This window comes from Schistocerca cancellata, chromosome 3 (assembly GCF_023864275.1).
Source record: "Schistocerca cancellata isolate TAMUIC-IGC-003103 chromosome 3, iqSchCanc2.1, whole genome shotgun sequence".
In the NCBI taxonomy this organism is placed as follows: domain Eukaryota; kingdom Metazoa; phylum Arthropoda; class Insecta; order Orthoptera; family Acrididae; genus Schistocerca; species Schistocerca cancellata.
The window spans coordinates 843,029,958-843,049,712 of NC_064628.1; the positions used below are offsets into that span (position 1 = coordinate 843,029,958).

At 39.3% G+C, this 19,755-nt stretch overlaps 1 protein-coding gene across 1 annotated transcript in view; it reads left to right on the plus strand.

Moving 5' to 3' along the window:
• Positions 1–18,914, plus strand: part of LOC126175899 (sideroflexin-1) — a 137,164-nt gene extending 118,250 nt beyond the window's left edge. The window contains exons 8-9 of the mRNA XM_049922957.1: positions 13,121–13,305; positions 18,637–18,914. Of these exons, the coding sequence (XP_049778914.1) occupies positions 13,121–13,305; positions 18,637–18,696 (245 nt within the window). The 3' untranslated portion in view covers positions 18,697–18,914. The remainder of the gene's footprint in view (positions 1–13,120; positions 13,306–18,636) is intronic.
• The last annotated feature ends 841 nt before the right edge of the window (positions 18,915–19,755 follow it).

Sequence of the window (19,755 nt, forward strand, 5' to 3'; positions counted from 1 at the left end):
TTCAGGAGAAACACCTCCCTCCAACCATCGGGGATGTCAGTCCCCGCTTCTCACCTGGTGAAGTGTAAGTCTTCTTTGGCTCCTCTTGACAGTCCCTTGGGTCACTTCCTTCCCAGGTTCCTACCAGTGGCAAAGTTGACTCCTGCCAGTGGCTGAAGCAACCACAGGTAGCTGGTCGTAGGACTTCACGGTCCTCCTCAGTCCCTGAGACTGAATCAGTGAACCCTCTCAGCCGGAAAAACCTAAGGAACAGTGAGAGAAACCTAAAAAGAAAAAGACCCCAAGAACCAAGGCACTGCAGTGGCACCTACACCACCACTACCTACAAGCTCTGTGTCCGAGGATGAAGTGGAGATTCTGGTGTCCGCTGAGGACCTACATCTTGTGGCGGTTTTTTCCACCACCTGGCTGAACTACAGCAACTGTTAAGCTTTACACCTTCTTTCTGCAGTGCCCTCCAGGAAAAATCTGGTTCCTGGTAATCCGGACACCTGCCCTCTGCAGCTATAAGGAATATTACAGGAACCATAGTGACTATAATAGTGTGTCCGGTGGAGTTTGTGTCTATGACCTGAACTCAGTATGTAGTGAACCTGTGCCCCTTCAAACTCCTCTTGAAGCTGTGGCTATCATGATAAGGACGATGCAGGAAATAACTGTCTGCATTAGACAATTTGTACACATATAATCATGTAAGTGCAACTCTCACACAAGACTATAGTCTCTGCCTGTTGAGGCCAGAAAATCTGGTTTGGCCTCGGCAGCCAGAGACTGTGGTCTTGTGTGTGAGTTGTTTGCTCGAGAGTGTGTGTGTGTGTGTGTGTGTGTGTGTGTGTGTGTGTTGTCGTCTGAGTCCAAAGAAGACCTTTTTTGGCTGAAAGCGTACTTGGGTGACAGTGTTTTTGTTATGCCTATCTGCAACTCAGCATCTGTGCTATATGGTGAGTCGTAATCTATTCTTTTCACAATATTGTGATTATTCTGTCCTAGATTTTCCATTGTTAGACAATACATATTTAATATTTTAGGTCCTGAGATCTAACACACAAATATGTGCTGAATAATCTCATTGTGTATACCACATTTTAAACTATAGTAACTGTTGAAAAGTTTATTGCATAATTGAAAAGTTTAAATTACAGAGTCTAAATTTTTCACTGATTTTAAAGAGGTTTGCAGTATTTTGCTTTTGAATTGATGTATAGTTTCATAAAACAAAATTTTTTTATGGTTATTTTTTTAATGAAAAAATGGTCTGGGTTGCAGAAAGTTTTCAGAAGCCAGTGTGATACTTTTACACAAGAGTAGTTAGTAGTGAAGAATATAGTTATCATAGTTGGGAATCTTTTATAATACATTTTTCTGTGTTGTATAACATATTTTTGAAGCACTGTAATTTAGATAGTGTGACTTTGCACTTCTCACACTGATAGCTTGTATCTTTGTTCCACACTTCTAATGTCTGGTTTTTGTCTCTCTGAGAGCACACTAATACTGTTTTTGTTTCCTACCAGCTTCTGCCTATTTGTCCAAGAAAATAATTTCCAGTCAATAATATGAAAAGTCCTCTCCACAGATGATTGCCGTAAACTGAATTCTTGTTAGGTACTTTCCAGTCCCTTTGTTGTAAAGCATATAGGAGTTTACCAAGAGCATTAGAATGAAGCGGATAGCTAATTTTCTCCACCGCTTCAGTTTTCTGTCCAAACATATTGTAGGATAGCTTCTGGTCTGGCAAATCAACATTCAGCTTGATTTTGTTGTAGTTCACACACAGGTGGCTTTGACTTCTCCTTGCCCCTCTACCAGTAAAGCTGATTATCTCAGTGGTGTCTCGTGTTAATCACATGTACATTTTGTTCATCCTTCCAACAAAGGGCTAGGATCTTCCCTTTATACTTCAGAATTTACTCACTCCACCAGAGGTTTGGATCATTTATTGCACAACAAAAGTCCATCTGGCTTTTCCTTCTATTCTCACTAAAGCAGTTTTACAACCTTAGAGTTCCAAACCAAGGGTCAGATTGGTATAAAATGTGTCTGTGTACGGTGTGTAGCCCTTTTCAGGTAAATATCTCAACAATGTCTTTGCCATATTCACTGTGTCAGACCTCTTGCTTGCATAGGCAGAGAAACTCCAGTTGTACTCTTGCAGAAAGACAATCTTATACCATAGAGCAGTGCTTAGTAAAGCACTGTTGTGTTCAAATCAACACTCAGGTTGATGACAGTGTTGCATGGTTAGTGAAAGCAATTTCAACTCAGTCTTTATCTGAACATATCAAAATTTTGTCTTGAACATAGTGTACATCATCTTCAATGCCAGTATCCTCAAAACCACAAGAATTTGTTTCATGTCTGGGACATGAAATGTTAATGTTTCTTGTCTGAGACTCGTTCAGCCCGACTGATAATTGGCATATTTTCTTGTATCAGTCAGTCATGGAACACTTAAAAATGTTTGAAAAATTACTGTGGCACAGTAAATGATAACCATATAACTGTTACTACCCATGTGTAAGAGTTTTTAGAGAAGAGAAAATGGTTCTCCTATCAATTTAGCAAAATGTTTGCTTTGTGCTTCCTTATTCACTGAACATATTTGCCTAAAGGGAAAATAAGGGAATAATAAAAATTCACAATGGTTTGAAATAGTAATCAGTCTTTAATAATAATAGCAGGACCACCAGTAGGGTCATGGCTGTTAAAACAATTCTGTTCAAAGCAAATATGCACATTAACCTTTCTTTAAAGGCCTCATTGGGCATACTAGCAATAAAACAGTAGTAACACATGAACTTAAATCATGTATTATGTTTTCCGGAGGTCTTGGAAAGTCCCCCGTTTATGCCCTTGTGATGACTAGAGGTGTATGTAGAATAAATGTTTACTGATTTAAAAAACAATTAGTTTCACTGCGTGGTTTGGGGGCACTCCATGACAAGGTACTGATTAAGAAACAGATAATATTGCTTGCTATGTATCATAGGTTAATGGAACATTGGATTACTGCTGATTGATAACTTAACTAACTACTGGTTATATTTGTAGTAACTGTCTTTGCTCCCAGTTTTGCATAGTTGGTACCATTTTCATACATGATCTTTTCTTTCATACATTTTGTACCACTCTTAATTTCTTAGAAGTCAGATAATCATTCATTCTTTCAGATTTTAAATCTTCCCCCCCCCCCCCCCCCCCCCCTTCCTGCAATTACAGTTTACCCTCAACACACAGTTTTATCTGCTGTGTGCTTCTTTTGTCCCTCTTCATCACTTTTGCTCCATTTTTCGCTTTGTAATTAAGTCTCATTTTATGCACTGAAGTATTTTATGTTATTTTTTAGCTTTAAACTTACTTTTAGTTATGACTATGATTCATATCAAATGAAATGTTTGATATATTTTTTTAATATGATTATATGTTTGTTTCAGTAGTGTGTATGGGGGAGGGGGGGACAATTCTGTAACTTGGGAGAACTGTGACATTGAATCTAGATTGTATTTTCTTGTGTGGAAGCATTGTAAATGGAATTGGAAAACACACTTGCAAATTTGTCAGCTAAAAGTGTCTAAAAAGTTGAGCTTTTTATTGTTTTGCATGAACAAGCCTATTTATTTTGCTTTGTGTGTTATGGCAGTTGCTTTTAATTATTGTGGACTTCTTTTGTGTAACAGTAACAAAAACATCAAATAAAATTATTATGATCTCTTTTGCTCATTTTGTTATTTTTTTGTATGTAAACATATGTTTATTTCAGTTTTTATTAATTTCAGCAGTGTCATCGCTGGCCATAAAAATTTGATTTTGACAAAGTGAGCAGCCCACAGGTTTCTTTTATAGCAATTTTTTTATTCTATCCCACATGTAATGTTTGAACACTAACATTGTTTACTCAGATAACTTTCACTGATATTACACTTCAAGGATACTATTATTGTGTACATATTTACTGCATTCTCTTAATGTATATGAATTGAATACCTTAATTTTAGTTGCTGTTAGTAGTTTTGAAGGCGTAGTTTCATTTGTTTTTCGTTTAAATGAGTGACCATCTCGTTATTTATTTATTTATTATCGAGGGTTGGAACTTTAATAGTGGTAACTATTTATTTACAGAGGTTTCAAAGTAATCACCAGCATTGTGTGTAAACTGTTGCCAGTGATGTGGAAGTTGTAGAATACTCTTAGCAGTGCCAGCTGTGTTGACAGTTCGAGCAGCGGGGTCTGTTGCCCGACAAATTTGTAGCAGTTCTGGAGTGAATGCTGTGAAGTGTTTACTTCAGTTTAGAAATAGAGTTGAACCATGAGGGCTTAAGTCAGATTTGATATAGCACTTAGCAGCACTATCCGTCAAACAAATCAGTAACAGCTTGCACTGTACATGATTGAGCATTGTCCTGCAAAATGATGGTCAGGTCCTGCAGAAAGTGTCATCACTTCTGTCTCTATGCTGTTCATTTTTGGAACACAATCTACGGCCAGCTTAGAGACAGAAGTGATGACACTTTCTGCAGGACCTGACCATCATTTTGCAGGCCAATACCCAAGGACGTACAATGAAAGCTGTACCTGATTTGTTTGACTGATGGGGCTGATAAGTGCTATACCACCTACTGCACTCTCCTGTCTTAAGCCCTTGTGAGTTCAACTCAATTTCTGAACTGAAGGAAACAAAATTCATCTGGCAATAGACCGCGCAACAAAATTCGTCAGGCAATAGACCGCGTTGTTGGAACTTTGAACACAACAGGCACTGCTAAGAGTACCCTATGACATCCACACAGCTGGCAACAGGTTACACACAATGCTGGTGACTACTTTGAAGGTCAGTAAAACTTTGAAACATATATCTATTTTGTATGAGCTGTAAATAAATAGTTGCCACTGTTAAAGTTCCAACCCTCATATAACAGATGAGTGGGACAGGTAATCAGATACCATTTTACACACGCAGCCATCACATAGTTTATATAACAATTAACCATTAAAGAAGTATGTAGCAATAGCATGCAAGTTGTAAATATGTGTAACATATGCTTGTCTACTGTAAACTGTCTATTATTTGTGTATACTTAGATATTATGCACGAATGAGTTTCTTTGGATTTGAATGTATGTCTAATATTGGATGTTAGTGCAGTAAAACTTGTACAATCCCCTTCAAGTAGTATAAAACTGCTGCACATGAAATTTATTTCAGCATTTCTCCTGTTCTCCTTTTAAATGTGAACTGAGATTAGCAGACTGTCTGCTACTTCTTTTTAATAAGAGTTTTGCCTAAAATACATACCTTTTCCAGAATCACAGAATGGCAGAAGTGTTGAATGATGCAAATTACTTATTTTCACTAATTCAGTTTTTAGTTATTCTTGTGCGTTAGCTAGGATGATGAAATTAGAATTGAGACTCTCGTATGATACAGGGTGTCCAGAAAAGGACTCCCTGATTTCAAAATTAAATATCTTGAAAACAAAGATCGATAGAGGAATGCAGTAAACAGTATGTTTATTGTGAAAGCTGTAAGAAGTTTATACAGCAGTTTGAAATAATAGTTACAAAAGCTGCTAACAGATGGCGCTGTAATCGCCATACGTAATGCCTAGTATAAATAGTGATCCGAAGGCCAGAGCGATCAGTTCCACTATTGAAACGTGAAAGGAGGTTAGCGTACCGAAGGAAGAGATTAAAACCATGTACTCCATTGAACAACGCGTTTTTCTGGTGCTAGAGTACCACAGGTTAGAAGAGAGTCCTACGGCAACAAGGCGAAGTTTTAAAGCACGATTTAATGTTCCAAAAGGACCCGATGCGAAAACCATTTGTACGCTCTTCACAAAATTTCAACGACAGGCAGCGTAACTGGTGATCTAGTGGGGCATGTTGGCCACAAGCAAACCGCAGTTATGCCTAAAAATATCGCCACAGTTTCTGGAATTATTCAGCGAAATCCAATGTCATCCGCCCATAGAATTGCATCTGAGACAGGTTTGAAGCGTTCCAGCACACAGAAAATACTGAGAAAGAGCCTACACATGTTTCCATTCAAAATTCAAACGCACCAGGCCATACCCGTACGAGATGTGCAACAAAGGGTTGCCTTTGCTAATCAGATGCTCACAATGATTGATAGTGAAGGATTTGATGTTGGCTGCATCTGGTTGAGATGAAGCATACTTCCACCTGAATGGATACATGAATAAGCAGAACTGGCGATTTTGGGGTTCCGAAAAGCCATATTGGTGTGAAGCGAAACCCCTGTATCCTCCTAAAGTTACTGTGTGGGCTGCAGTATGCAGCAGAGGCATTATTGGCCCTTTTTTCATTCGAGAAACGGTCACTGGTGCACGTTACATTGCAATTTTGGAACAATTTGTTGCCACAAGCGTTAGAGGATGGACCAGGTGCTGAATGGTTTATGCAAGATGGAGCCCGACCACATCGGACCGAACAAGTGTTTAGCTTTCTTGAGGAATACTTCAGGAATTGAGTCATTGCTTTGGAATATCCCAAATTTACTGGTGCAGGCATGGATTGGCCTCCATATTCGCCGGATTTGACTCCCTGTGACTTTTCTTTTCTTTTTTTTTTTTTTTGTGGGGCACAGTGAAAGACATGGTCTACCCGAAGCATCCAGCCACGCTGGACGAGCTTGAATCGGCGATCTCTGTGGCATGTGAATCCATTTCGGTTGAGACACTACAAAATGTGATGGCGAATTTCATTCTTCGTTTGCGCCACCTCTTTAGTGCCAATGGTGAACATTTTGAAAACATTGTGATGTGATTGTTTGCAAAGATTGTTTTCATACGATTATTTCACTTATGTATGCTGATATGAGCTGTACAGTGTACAGCGCCATCTGTTAGCAGCTTTTGTAACTATTATTTCAAACTGCTGTATAAACTTCTTACAGCTTTCACAATAAACATACCGTTTACTGCAGTCCTCTATCCATCTTTGTTTTTGAGATATTTAATATTGAAATCAGGGAGCCCTTCTCTGGACACCCTGTAGAATGTTTTCATCTGGCAGTGTTGAACATTGCCATATAAATCTTCCCACTTGCAGTTAAGTTTCAGTACAGCACAAATTAATTCCATTCTTTCCTGAAAACTGTGTTTCATTTGCTCCCCTGTCAAGACAGGCCATTATGATAACATGAACATGAATCGTTCTGGGAGTTAACAAGGAGCATTTGCCGTCCACTCACTAATAGGTCCATATAATGTACTCAGCATTCATGAAATATAGTTTATTGTCATAATTCCTTTCATAGAGAACAGCACTCTAAAAACCCAATCTTCATTAAGAAGAGTCTTTAACCTGGTAACCCAACTTGCTACTCCTAGTGCTGTAAGAATGCCCCATCTGGCTTCTATAATGTGCTCATTTTAAATGTTGAGTTATGAGTAGTCATTAATGTCTTGCATCACTTCTGTTACCACAGTCTCATTTGTTGCTGATGAAGCACACTCGTCATCTTCCAGATTTATTTCTCCACATGTTGTACTTATCTTACATCTTTCAACTGTACTTCTAAAGGGAAAATTCTCACTGTCCAGTTTTCATTTCTTCAACAAGCTAACACCCTTCCTCTTGGAATGGAGGATTCTTCCCTTTCAAATAGAGAGGATACTTCTGATAGACATTTAAATTGAAGTTTTGTTTCTTTCATTCATTGGAGGAAGTCAATTTAGAAACTGCAGATAATGTGTGTTCTTTTTTCTCCATTTTCTTAAACTGAGAATTTTTTCTTAGTGTCATTTTTCATGTTATATTTTTAGCCTCTTGTCTCCTTCAAACACATGCTCTTCCCAGTGCTCTCCACTTTGGCATGGTGTTTAGAAAGCTTCTTTTTGAATGTCATTCAGTTCCTGTGACAGATTCTCGTACCTAATCCTACTTAAATGAAATAGAATCCTTTTGAAATGAATTTAAATTTTGGAAACAAGAAATGTCACATGAAGCAAGATCTTGGGGATGTGATGGCTTTGGGGGAAAGACATCTGTTTTTTCACAAAACATACTAGTTGCCAAAGCAAAGCAGGAAGCTGCTTTGTCTGCATGAAAGATCCATGAATTGCCTTGCATAAACTGTTCTCTTTCCACAAATTTTCCTTTGCAATCTTTTCAAAATACAATATTTTCAAATACCACTAAAGGTCAGACCTGAACTATGTTATTAACGGTACTCTGCCAACCCCAACAAGCAATTTCATGGTAGCCATTCCCAAATGGGACATTTTAGGGTCACTTTTTTGTGTTTCTCGTGAACAACTCTAGTGAAAATGTTTTCCAGCATAAAATGTAACTATGTTAAATTTCTCTAGGACTAACTGTTTCCACATTTCAGGGGATGGAAAAATCACAGATTATTAAAAATATTGTTCTAACTGTATAAAAATAATGTTTACAGTTTAATGAAGTGGGTTAAGAACAAATGTTAAATGTGTGTGCCAAATGTAAGAGTCATATTAAGGGATCATTTGTCTTCTGTCAGTGTAACGGGGTGGAATAGGAGGCTGATGGAGGGTGGAAGCCTGAGGGAAGGTAGGCCACAAGATTGTGATCAAGCTTCCCCTCCTTCATAGATCTGCAAACTGAAGAGGGAGCAGATGATTCCCCACTCTATCCTGTCCATTAAGACACAAGAAGGAATTACAGGGTGTTCCACAAAGTTATACTGCCCTCCACAGTGTACCTTTTGAATCACTGGTGACAAAGTGTACAGACATGCCCAGGGATTTTTATTTTCCACAGAGTTCATTATCACTACATGGAGTACAGTTAAGAGTTACTAATAATACTAATGAAAGAAATGCATATGGATAGAATCTGTGTAAATCTCAGCACACTTTTCTACATTGCAAGAGGTGAATTTGGTTTTTAGTCATCCTGTATGGCAGCTGTAGAGTTGTTCTGGGAAAGGCAACTTCCCCCATCACAAATGATGCTCCCTTTTCAGACATCAGACAAACTCTGCGTCCCCAGCATTTCCTGTCCAGTTGTCTTATGTGAGTAGACAAAATAACTTCACTGAGCCCATGTTTATGTAGTAGAGTTATTTTCAGTTTATTAAATGAGTACTTACTTACAGCTGTTAAATGAGCTTTTATGTAAAAATATTGAACATCTGGAATCATGTTATGTGCTGTGGGGTTGGTATAATTTTGTGAACACTTTGTGGTTTCATCTCACGACATAGTGGTGTGGATAGAGTGGGGAACCACCAGCTCGACTTTGTTTGGAGACGTATGGAGGAGGGAAGTGCATGACCACAGTTTGGAGGTCTACCTTCCCTCACACTCCTACCATTCGCCCACCCCACTCTCCACCCTATTGTACCCCCAGAATACAATTAACCCCCTTGACGTGGCTCTACGTCACTTAGATGTGGTACACACATTTAATATTTGTTCTTAACCAACTTCATTTAACAGTAAACATTATACTATTAAAACATTATTTTTAACAATCTGCAACTTTTCCATCCCCTGCAATGCAGAAACTATTAGTGCTAGAGGAGAAAACGAGTAAGACCTTTATGTAGGAAATGTAATGTAGTTACGTTTTGTACTGGGAACATTTTCACTAGAAGTCGCAGATTTCAAACTGTTAGAGAAAAACATAAAGTTACTTTTGTACACCCGGCAACTCCAACGCTCGCACAGTATTGGTCTAGATTTTTAGTTTGTTGTTGTGAACAGTTCCTCTTACCATTGTACAAAAATTTGTGACCAAATGTTTGTTTCCCACATTTGATCTTATATGGATTGAGATAGCGGATTTTGAGTCTGAAGGTCATTTGGAAGGCAATGTTCAGTGGTGCCAAGACCATAGGCATAAGGCATGTTGGTGCATGAGGAGGTGGCATCGACAGTGATGAGTAGAGATCCAGGAGGTAAAGGTGCAGGGATGGTAGAGACTCATTGAAGGAAGTGGTGTTTGTGAAAAAGATCAGAAATTCTTTCAGTAAGAACAAAATAGCCAGCTACAATGAGGTGTCCAGGCTTGTTGGATTTATGGATTTTTGGGGAACATGTAGAAGATGGGCATGTGGGGTGTATTGGGATATGGAGGGAAATGGACTCGGGCAGGAGGTTCTGAGGTGGACCTATCAGAACCAGTATGGCCCCATCTTATATCAGCCTTGTCATGGGCTACGTGGAAAAGGCATTCCTCAAGACCCCAGAAGCTGGATCCCCTTTTTTTCAGTTCAAATTCATTTAGTCTTTTCCAAATCCTAAGCTGTCTTGCTTGATATTGGCTTTCATGTCTCTGAACCTCAGAGTACACAAAACTAACCAGCTAGCAACAGTACATACACTTTCTTTGAGAGCTGCCACCCATTGCACATCAAACACTCCATACCTTACAGTCTAGGCATTCACAGCAAATGTATATGCCACCACCAAATCCCTCAACACCTATGCCTACCACTTGTCCCACAATTTTTCACTTCTGCAACTACCCTACAGGCCTCATTCACAAAGCATTCTTATCTCGTCCTCTGAATAATATAGTTCTCACTTGTCACTCATGCTGCAAATGCTTCAGCACATTCTCCTGCCAAAGCTATGGCTTTCTCAGTTCAAGCCTGGGAATGAGATCTCCTCTCCCTGGTATCCTCCCCACTCAAACCATTGTCACCCTCCTAACCTCGGTAACATCCTAGTCAGACTGCACGACATTCCAAAACCATTATCCCTAACTCATTGTTCCTATCCCTGCAATCATTCACGCTGTAAAACTGTCCCATACAGCTTCCTACTGCTATTTATCCCACCCCCATAACCACAAAAGCCTAAAAGATGGAAGGTGAAGTAACTTTTAAAATCACATGTTGTTTTTTTTATGGTGTCCATTGCACAGAATTTTATAAAGGAGTGAGTAAAACAACTGGACTGACTGAGGGTATGAATGGGCATAGAGGTAGTGTCCGCCTCGGAGACCCAGTACCTAGTTGCTGAATGTACTCTGTAGCACGACCCAAGGGACCCGAGTGCCAGATACAGCATAAAGGCTATTTGGATACTCACACTAATACTAGGTTTCCTGAACTCCAGAGAAGGAAATTTGGTATTGAATACACCTTTGCATCCGGGTATCATCCTCTATTTAACCTCCATTAACATATCCTCAACCCTTTCTCTCTTCATGTCTGGTTCTCAATTGCATTATTAATTTCTCTTCTTCTTCACATCTTCTTTTATTCTAATCATCCCTAGACTAAAACTGGTACAGTACTTACCAACATACTATTGTAAATCTCCTACTTTCTCTGATGCAACCCCTCCCCCCTTTTTGCATCATTGTCTTATCTCTCTCCTCACTACAGATGAGTCTTTCTCATCCCGTGTGACAAATAAATAACCAAACTGATGGTGCTACTGGCAAACAGTGAGTGTTTCGTGGCAGGTTTCAACATGTTTGTGTCAGTTGGTGCTTCTCCCTTCCTGAGCTTGACTGGCACTCTTATGTCCCTCAGTCTCAATGTAGCAACTGTCAGTTGAAGCCCTTGTGCTAATATCATGAAAGAAAATACAAAGTGTTCATCTGAAGCGATGATTTAACCCCAAGCCTCTTTTGAAACTAGGGAAAACTCTAACAGAAGCTCATGCCATCCTAAAGGAAGTGTATGCAAGTAAATGTTTATGATGAACACAAGTTTTTGAGGGGTTCAAAAAGTTCAAGGAGGGATATAAAATGACCAAACACAATCTGTGCCCTGGACAACACTCAACATAAAAACAAACAAAACCATTGAGAAAATTTGTAAACTGACCAATGAAAATTGTCTTAAGGCCAGGCATCAATCAACATTATTACACCGAGGTACCGACTGCTGTTTTTTTTTCCCCAAAGGCCAAATCAGCACTTAGGGGACAATGTCTGGCAGTGTGGAAGAGATGAAATCAAAAGAAATGGAGGTTCTTAAGGCTGAGAAAGGGACTTCCAGCACTGTTCTGAGAAATGGAAAATTCATACAGAGCATTGTAGGAATTGACAAGTGGAGTATATATTGAATGTGATTAATTTTGTGAAAATTGTGTTTGTACCACCATACCAATTATTTAATTTTCATACCTCATATGTATTGTTGTGTGTGTTTATTGGAAACTGCTGGCATTTCTCCTGAAGGAAAGTGCTTGCCATCAATAAGAAATTGTTGTTTCCCATAATTTTATAGTTTCTCTCAACTGGGGTACCTTGATATATTTCTCCTCCTACCTGTTGTAACTTCTGTTTTTCAGATTTTCATTCTCTTTCTCTTTTTTGTGATAATCTTTCCACTCACTACAACACATCGTATTTTTGTATTAATTGAGGGGATGCCTGATGATCATTAACACACTATTGATAAAGAAATTTTGTTATTTTTTTGTGTTCATGTTTTCAGTATTGGCTGCTTGTATATTCAGCAGATATAGAGCACAGCATGTAGGCTTTCACCACCATGTTAGTACTCTCCCTGGCTACACAGTACCTGTATGCCCTCTGACACATATTTACATTCTGTGGTCTCCTGAACTATTAGCTTTGCTGTGTCCCAGACATAATTCCTGTGACAAGTTAGTGATGTGCAAGCTGGTTGTTGAATAAATTTATTATAATTCGTTTCATTAATATTGTAAAAGCCGTTGTGTTCAGGAGGTCTAAATATCGCTTTTATGTAAGTTGGCCTGTTGTGTTTGTTCTAGCAAAACTATTGCATGTTAAGGATTGAAAAAAATTGTAAATAAAATGTCAATATAAATTAGGACATGTTGCTACTCACCACATAAAGGAGGCACATTTAAATGGCCTGTCTGTCACCCAGTGCCTCCTGTGTGGCGAGTAGCAGTCTATCCTAATTCACATTGTCGTTATTTTGTTACATAATACATCAACTGTACATATTAAATAGTTGCTGTACCTCATAACATTATTTGTATAAAGCATGTTTTTTATGTATACAATGTCAGTGTTCGAAAATCATCTTTAATAAAGATAACCAGTCAGCTGTGTACATTTAGCAGTAGTATGTGAATGCTGTTACCCATTTGAAAGTGACATGTAACTAATTGATGTTCTGTGTGTTAAATTTACATATTGTGACTATTTAAATATTGTTTCAGCAATTACGCCATTTGTAATGGACCGACTTGAAAAACGTGGCGTTTTGCAGCGCTTTCCATGGTCTTCTGCTCCAATACAAACTTTGCTGTGTGGTTTCTTCCTCACATTTGCAACACCCATGTGCTGTGCATTGTTTTCACAGAAAGCCTCAATAGCAACAGCGTCACTTGAACCAGAACTGCAGGTGAACAATCTTGCTTGGAAACCATTTTAACTTCTAGCTATAATGCATTTCAAGATAGAAAAGGTGTTGGAAGATTACAAGTTATAAATAAATCTATTTCATATGCACTGGATTGGGCTTTCAGTAAGACCACAGTAATGAGGGTGACCAAGATAATGGCCTTGAAAATGTGTTATTGTCGTAACTCCTTTAAATTCTAAAAACTCGAAATGTCTTAGTTCATAATCATTAATGTAGCTTTGTGTACCGACCCATCAATAATAGTGCCTTCACTTCATTGAAACCATCACCAAAGTTAAATTATAATATATTAGTTACAATACTATCTAGCCAGAATATATTTTGGCAACAGCTGGATTTCTCGTGGAGGCCACATGTGACATTGGAATGGGAGGTATGAGTCCCTTAAAAGACAAGCAGGAGGAGAAAGAGAAAGAGGAGGAGGAAGAAGAAGAAGAAGAATTGCAGTTATGCTTTGTATTAATTCCTATTAGTTATTAACTGTAGCTATCTCATTGATATCACATTACCATCTGAATGATCTTCAGCACTCATAGGCAGTTAAATTATAGAACACTGTCTGGTAGTGTGTATCACCTACTTCATCCGGCTGATGGCAAAAGGTCATCAAGGTTTGTTGGAACTGAGTCCAGTGCCTCCTGCCTGGTTAAGCTCACAAGGATGTAAGTCAGTTTACAAAGGGTGGGACATGAGGGGGAGGCAGTTGTCACAAAAGCACTTTACCTTCATGGAATGTTTCTAAAAACATTCAGACACAGCTTGGGAATGGTGGAATGGCACATTGTACTGATTATGTTACAGGTAACTAGTATTTTGATCTCAGGTACCAAGCTTTAGAGGAACTCGGATATGAGCTGAGACTGCTTTGGGCATAGTTGTTGTGAGGTTCAGCACTATTCATGTCTCTTGCCAAAATGTTAAGTCTCTTGCAGTCTAGTGTACTGCAGCTAGAGTTGTTGTTAGGTCCCGCTGCAAAGTTAAAATGGAACAAGGCATTTATGAAATAGAAGGCAAGAGCTATAAATGGAATAGAATATGATGATTTAGAAGGAAATGTTCAAGAAAATCTTGGAGTAAGGAGTATATCAGGGATGTCAGTTGTCACCATTTTTGATCAAACTGTATTTTGAGAAAGGCATCGAGGAATGTAAAGAAGATATTGAAGAGAGAAAATTATGAAGTGCAAATACAAATATGGCATTGGTGGAAACTATAAAAAAGTTAGCAAAAATGAAAAAGATTTTGAAACAAAGTAAAACATAAAAAATAATGCACAGAAGATTATGGTATGCAGCTGCCACATATTGCAAATAGACAGCATAATTAATAATAAACCACTTGGATAAGTAAATATTTATTTAGGTAGTAAAATCACCTCAGATGGCTAAAGTTCAGGTGACACAAAGAACAAAATTGCATTCACTGCATCTTATTACAAGAAAAAGTTGTTTCTTACATCATCAGAAAGAGATAGGGTAAGATCTTTCTGTGGAGGGTCGTCTCATATGGCTTGGAAATGCGCACAACATTGATGAGTGGCATTTGAAGAGTGGTGCTGTAGGAGGATGGTAATAATATAGTAGACAGCAAATCTCACAAATAAAGAAATATTGAGAAGAATAGGTGCAAAAAGGATCTATGCTGCCAACTGTAGGAAGGGAGAGAGAGAGAGAGAGAGAGAGAGAGAGAGAGAGAGAGAGAGAGAGAGGGAGAGAGAGAAACTCAATAGTTTTCTGATTAATACACACAACAAAAAAGTGTTGCATCAGCCCCAGTGCCCACAACTCCTGAAGATAGAGATTGACTGTGGGTATTGTATCACAGACATGGTCCCTTTGACTGTTAAGAGATGTCAGTAAACCCACCCAAAGATGTGAATAACCATGCATGAGCAGCGCCTATTAGACGGAGGGGGTCTGACAGCCAACCAGTTCCAGTCATTCCGCCAGGAAGGAGGTACACAGCTTATGTTGCCTGCAGTTCAACCATGCCTAGATGGTCAATACCGTGGTTTGATTGCGTCCGCATTGTTACTTTGTGCCAGGAAGGGCTCTCAGCTAGGGAAGTGTCCAGGTGTCTCTGAGAGAATCAAAGCAATGTTATTCAGACATGGAGGAGATACAGAGAGACAGGAACTGTCGATGACATGCCTTGATCAGGGCACCCAAGGGCTACTACTGTAGTGGATGACCGCTACCTACAGATTATGGCTCGGAGGAACCCTGATAGCAACGCCACCACGTTGAATAATGCTTTTCGTGCATCCACAGGACGTCGTGTTATGACAAACTGTGCGCAATAGGATGCATAATGCGCAACTTTACTCCTGATGTCCATGGCGAGGTCTGTCTTTGCAATCAGGACGCCATGCATCATGGTACAGATGGGCCCCACAATGCCAAATGGACTGCTCAGGACTGACATCATGTTCTCTTCATCGATGGGTATTGCATATTGCCTTCAGCCAGACAATTGTGGGACACTGTCCAGCGAGTGCAGCAAGGTGGTGGTTGCCTGCTGTTTTGGGGTGGCATTATGTGGGCCCAACGTACGCCGATGGTGGTCATGAAAAGTGATGTAACGGCTGTAATATATGTGAATGCCATCCTCCGACCGATCGGCAGCATATTCGGGAGGCATTAGTCTTCATGGATGACAATTCGCGCCCCCATCGTGCACATCTTGTGAATGACTTCCTTTAGGATAATGACATCATTTGACTAGAGTGGCCAGCATGTTCTCCAAACATGAACCCTATCGAACATGCCGGGTATAGACTGAAAAGAGCTGTTTATGGACGACTTGACCCACCAACGACTCTGAGGGATCAATGTCGAATCGCCGTTGAGGAGTGGGACAATCTGGACCAACAGTGCCTCCCTGAAGCTGTGGATAGTATGCCATGACGAATACAGGCATGCATCAGTGCAAGGGGACATGCTACGGGGTATTTGAGGTACTAGTGTGTACAGCAATCTGGACCACCACCTCTGATGGTCTCACTGTTTGTGGTACAACATGCAATGTGTGGTTTTCGTGAGCAATAAAAAAGAGCGGAAATGATGTTCATGTTGATCTCTATTCCAGTTCTCTGTACAGGTTCCAGAACTCTGTGAACCGAGAACTCTCAGAACCGAGGTGATGCAAAAATTTTTTTGATGTGTGTACAGTGGGAAGGAGTGGTTCAACACTCAGTCCTGCATGCTTTGCACTTGCAAAGCTTTTTCATTGGGCTGACCTACTGGTAGAATTTATTAGCTTGCTTTCACTGAGTATTGTCCAAAGGCATAATCTTCCAGGGCAATGAAGTTAAAGCCAAAAAGGTATTTATTCCAGACTTGTGCAATTATAATATTCTGCCTTTATCAAATATAATTTGACTTGTCCCACATTCTTAAAGACTCTCCATGATGTGATTGATAGAACGTGATATGGGAGTGAATAAATGAATGATTTTTCTGCAACCATTTTGATTTAATTTTCCAGCACCTCTTAATTTCGTTTAGAAGTGGATTATCTTGATTTATTACTTACTTTTTCTGAACGTTTTTGCAGTTCTTTCCTTTGCTAATCATCTGAAGTATTTGTGCTGTCACACAAGGTTTCTTCACAGTAACTTCCTTGTCTGTACATTTACCTGTCAAATTTCTGTGAACGCTTTGTCTGGGATGTCCTGTCCTCAACTGAACAGCATATTGTGGTGTTCATTGTCACAGTATCCACAGCTTTATAGAACTCATCATTCCTCAGTACTTCAGTATCTTACTTCTTCACTCATTGAGCCTTCTTGAAAATTCTCTGGATCTTCCACCTACTCTTTATCGTTACTAAATTGTAATCCAGGTCAATATCTACTCATTTGTATGCCTTACAACCAAATATTTGATTTTGGGATCACAATCTCATCATGGTATAATGCACCTGTTGTTGTCCTGTCTCTGCAGGCCTTTTGCAAATATATTTCCTGTTGTGATTTTTGAACAGTGTATTTGCTATTAACTAGCTGTAATGTATAGCAGAACTGTCTCTCTCTTCTCTCATTCCTACTATTGAGCCTTGAGCCCATATTCTCCCATAACTGTCTCATCTGTTCCTATTCAATGCACACATTCCCTCTCTCTCTCTCTCTCTCTCTCCCCCTCTCTCTCTCTCTCTCCCCCCTCTCTCTCTCTCTCCCCCCCCTCTCTCTCTCTCTCCCCCCCCTCTCTCTCTCTCTCTCTCTCTCTCTCTCCCCTCTCTCTCTCTCTCTCTCTCTCTCTCTCTCTCTCTCTCCCTCTCTCTCTCTCTCTCTCTCTCTCTCTCTCTCCCCCCCCCCTCTCTCTCTCTCTCTCTCTCTCTCTCTCTCTCTCTCCCCCTCTCTCTCTCCCTCTCCCCCTCTCTCTCTCCCTCTCCCCCCCTCTCTCTCTCCCTCTCTCCCCCCCTCTCTCCCCCCCCCTTTCCGTCCCTCCCTCCACCTCCTGCTTGTGATGTCAGCACATGAGCACATGTAGTACAATTGTTGTTGATAATGATGGTTTGCTCTCAATCACATATCTGGTCATAGTAACTTACTCTGATTAACCTGGATTCCTTTCATTGGTTTGTCAGGTATTTCTCATGGTCATTACCTCTTTAGCAATTCCCTTCCATAGGTCCTAATGGGCAACTAATCTGAAATCGGTTGCCATTGGAGAGATCATCATGACATTTTTTAAATTACTGATTACGTTTCAGGTGTGGTACGCATATGTCTTCTTTGCAGGGGTCTCCATTGCCTTAGATGTCCTAGTGCCATTGCTGGCTAATCCATCTTTAGGAGCAGTTTCTCACACTCGGAGACAAGAAGGTACTACCAACCAGTATACACTTCTCTGCCTTATTGGTAGAATCTGGGTGACTTCTTACAGTAGAAGTTTTCAGCCACCATTGGTGGTGATTATTCAAAATCTAGGTAATACTCTCTAATACCATCCTCAGAAATGCCACACATTTTTGAAAAATACTTCCCTGCATAAACATTGTAGTTTAAGAAATAGTTTTCCTTAGAATAATGGCTACAACAAATACATGGGCTTACTGTGCAATCGGTACACATGAGGATACTGTTGCAAATTCTGTTCTATATAGCCCCATCTAACTTAATTTGGAGTTTGACACTTCACGTAAGTGAAATATTAGGATGCTCCACAGAAAAATAATCTGTATTTCTTCGTTGATTCTTTTTAAGATACACATTTCATTTTCATTTAGTCACTGATAGTTGGGTGTCATATGACTTGAAAAGAAAACAAATATATGCTACCTTATTCTTTTTTTCTCTCTCTTTTACAGGAGAAAATCAAGAAGATGCCTAACCCACCATCCAGAGTTTATTTCAATAAAGGTTTGTAAACAAGAAGGCAAAAAATGTAGTTCACCTGGACCGTGTAATTTGAATGTATAAGAAGATAGCTGAAATGTATACTAGCCATATCAACAATAACATGGGATGTATTGTGATGCAGTTTACATAACTGATCATGTGAAAATGTCACATGGTATTCATATGTGGTATCCACTTTTGAGAAAAAAAAATATATTCTAGGGAAATAAATTTTATGTGCGTGTTATCAAGAACTTTCCTTGTTCTCCTCCTTTTCCTTTATATTATTTATAGAATGTCATCTGTTGTGACCCACAGCAAATAATAAACACTTATCTGGATGTAGTTAGTTTATTCACACACTATACATACATACAAACAAAAAATGGTTTCTCCCATTGAAGAAAAACACTACATTACATGTTAATTTATTTAACAGTAGTGGTAAGGCATAGGATTGGTAAGCAGGGTACGTGGGCTGCTCGAGTGGAATGCTGACCCCATTTGAGGATACAAAAGTTTTTCACCACATTAATTAAAACAGAGCACTGGTAACAACACAATGATCAACTAGTATTTGCAAATTGCGGTGCTCTACACCAGTTATTCAATTGTATAAAAGCAATGAGAATAATTCAAAAAATTTTTAAAGAAAAACAGCCTTATGGCCCAAACTTTAAATCAATAAAAAAATTACTTTACACAAATATAACCTGAACATAACTACAGATCTGAGCTCACTAGTCAGTTATCTGGCCTTGTGAATATGAAAAATAACAGTTTGTAAAAGCTATTAGGTATCAAAAAAGAATACTCAAATAGCAAAATGTCATAAATATGTGAATAAACTATTATGGAAAACATTCGGTAACACAATGTTATGACAGCCTGAAAGCTCTACACAGCAATCAGCACATTCTCGACGTTTGGCATTCACATTGGCCGCGCATCTGAATTCTGTGCTTGAGGGCTCAAGTGACAACAACACGTAGGAGCGCCTGTACACACCAATAACGCCTGATTTGATTTGATTTTGGTAGGGAAGCTAAAACAGCTTTGGTCCAACCCGCCACTGCCCCCACTGAAAC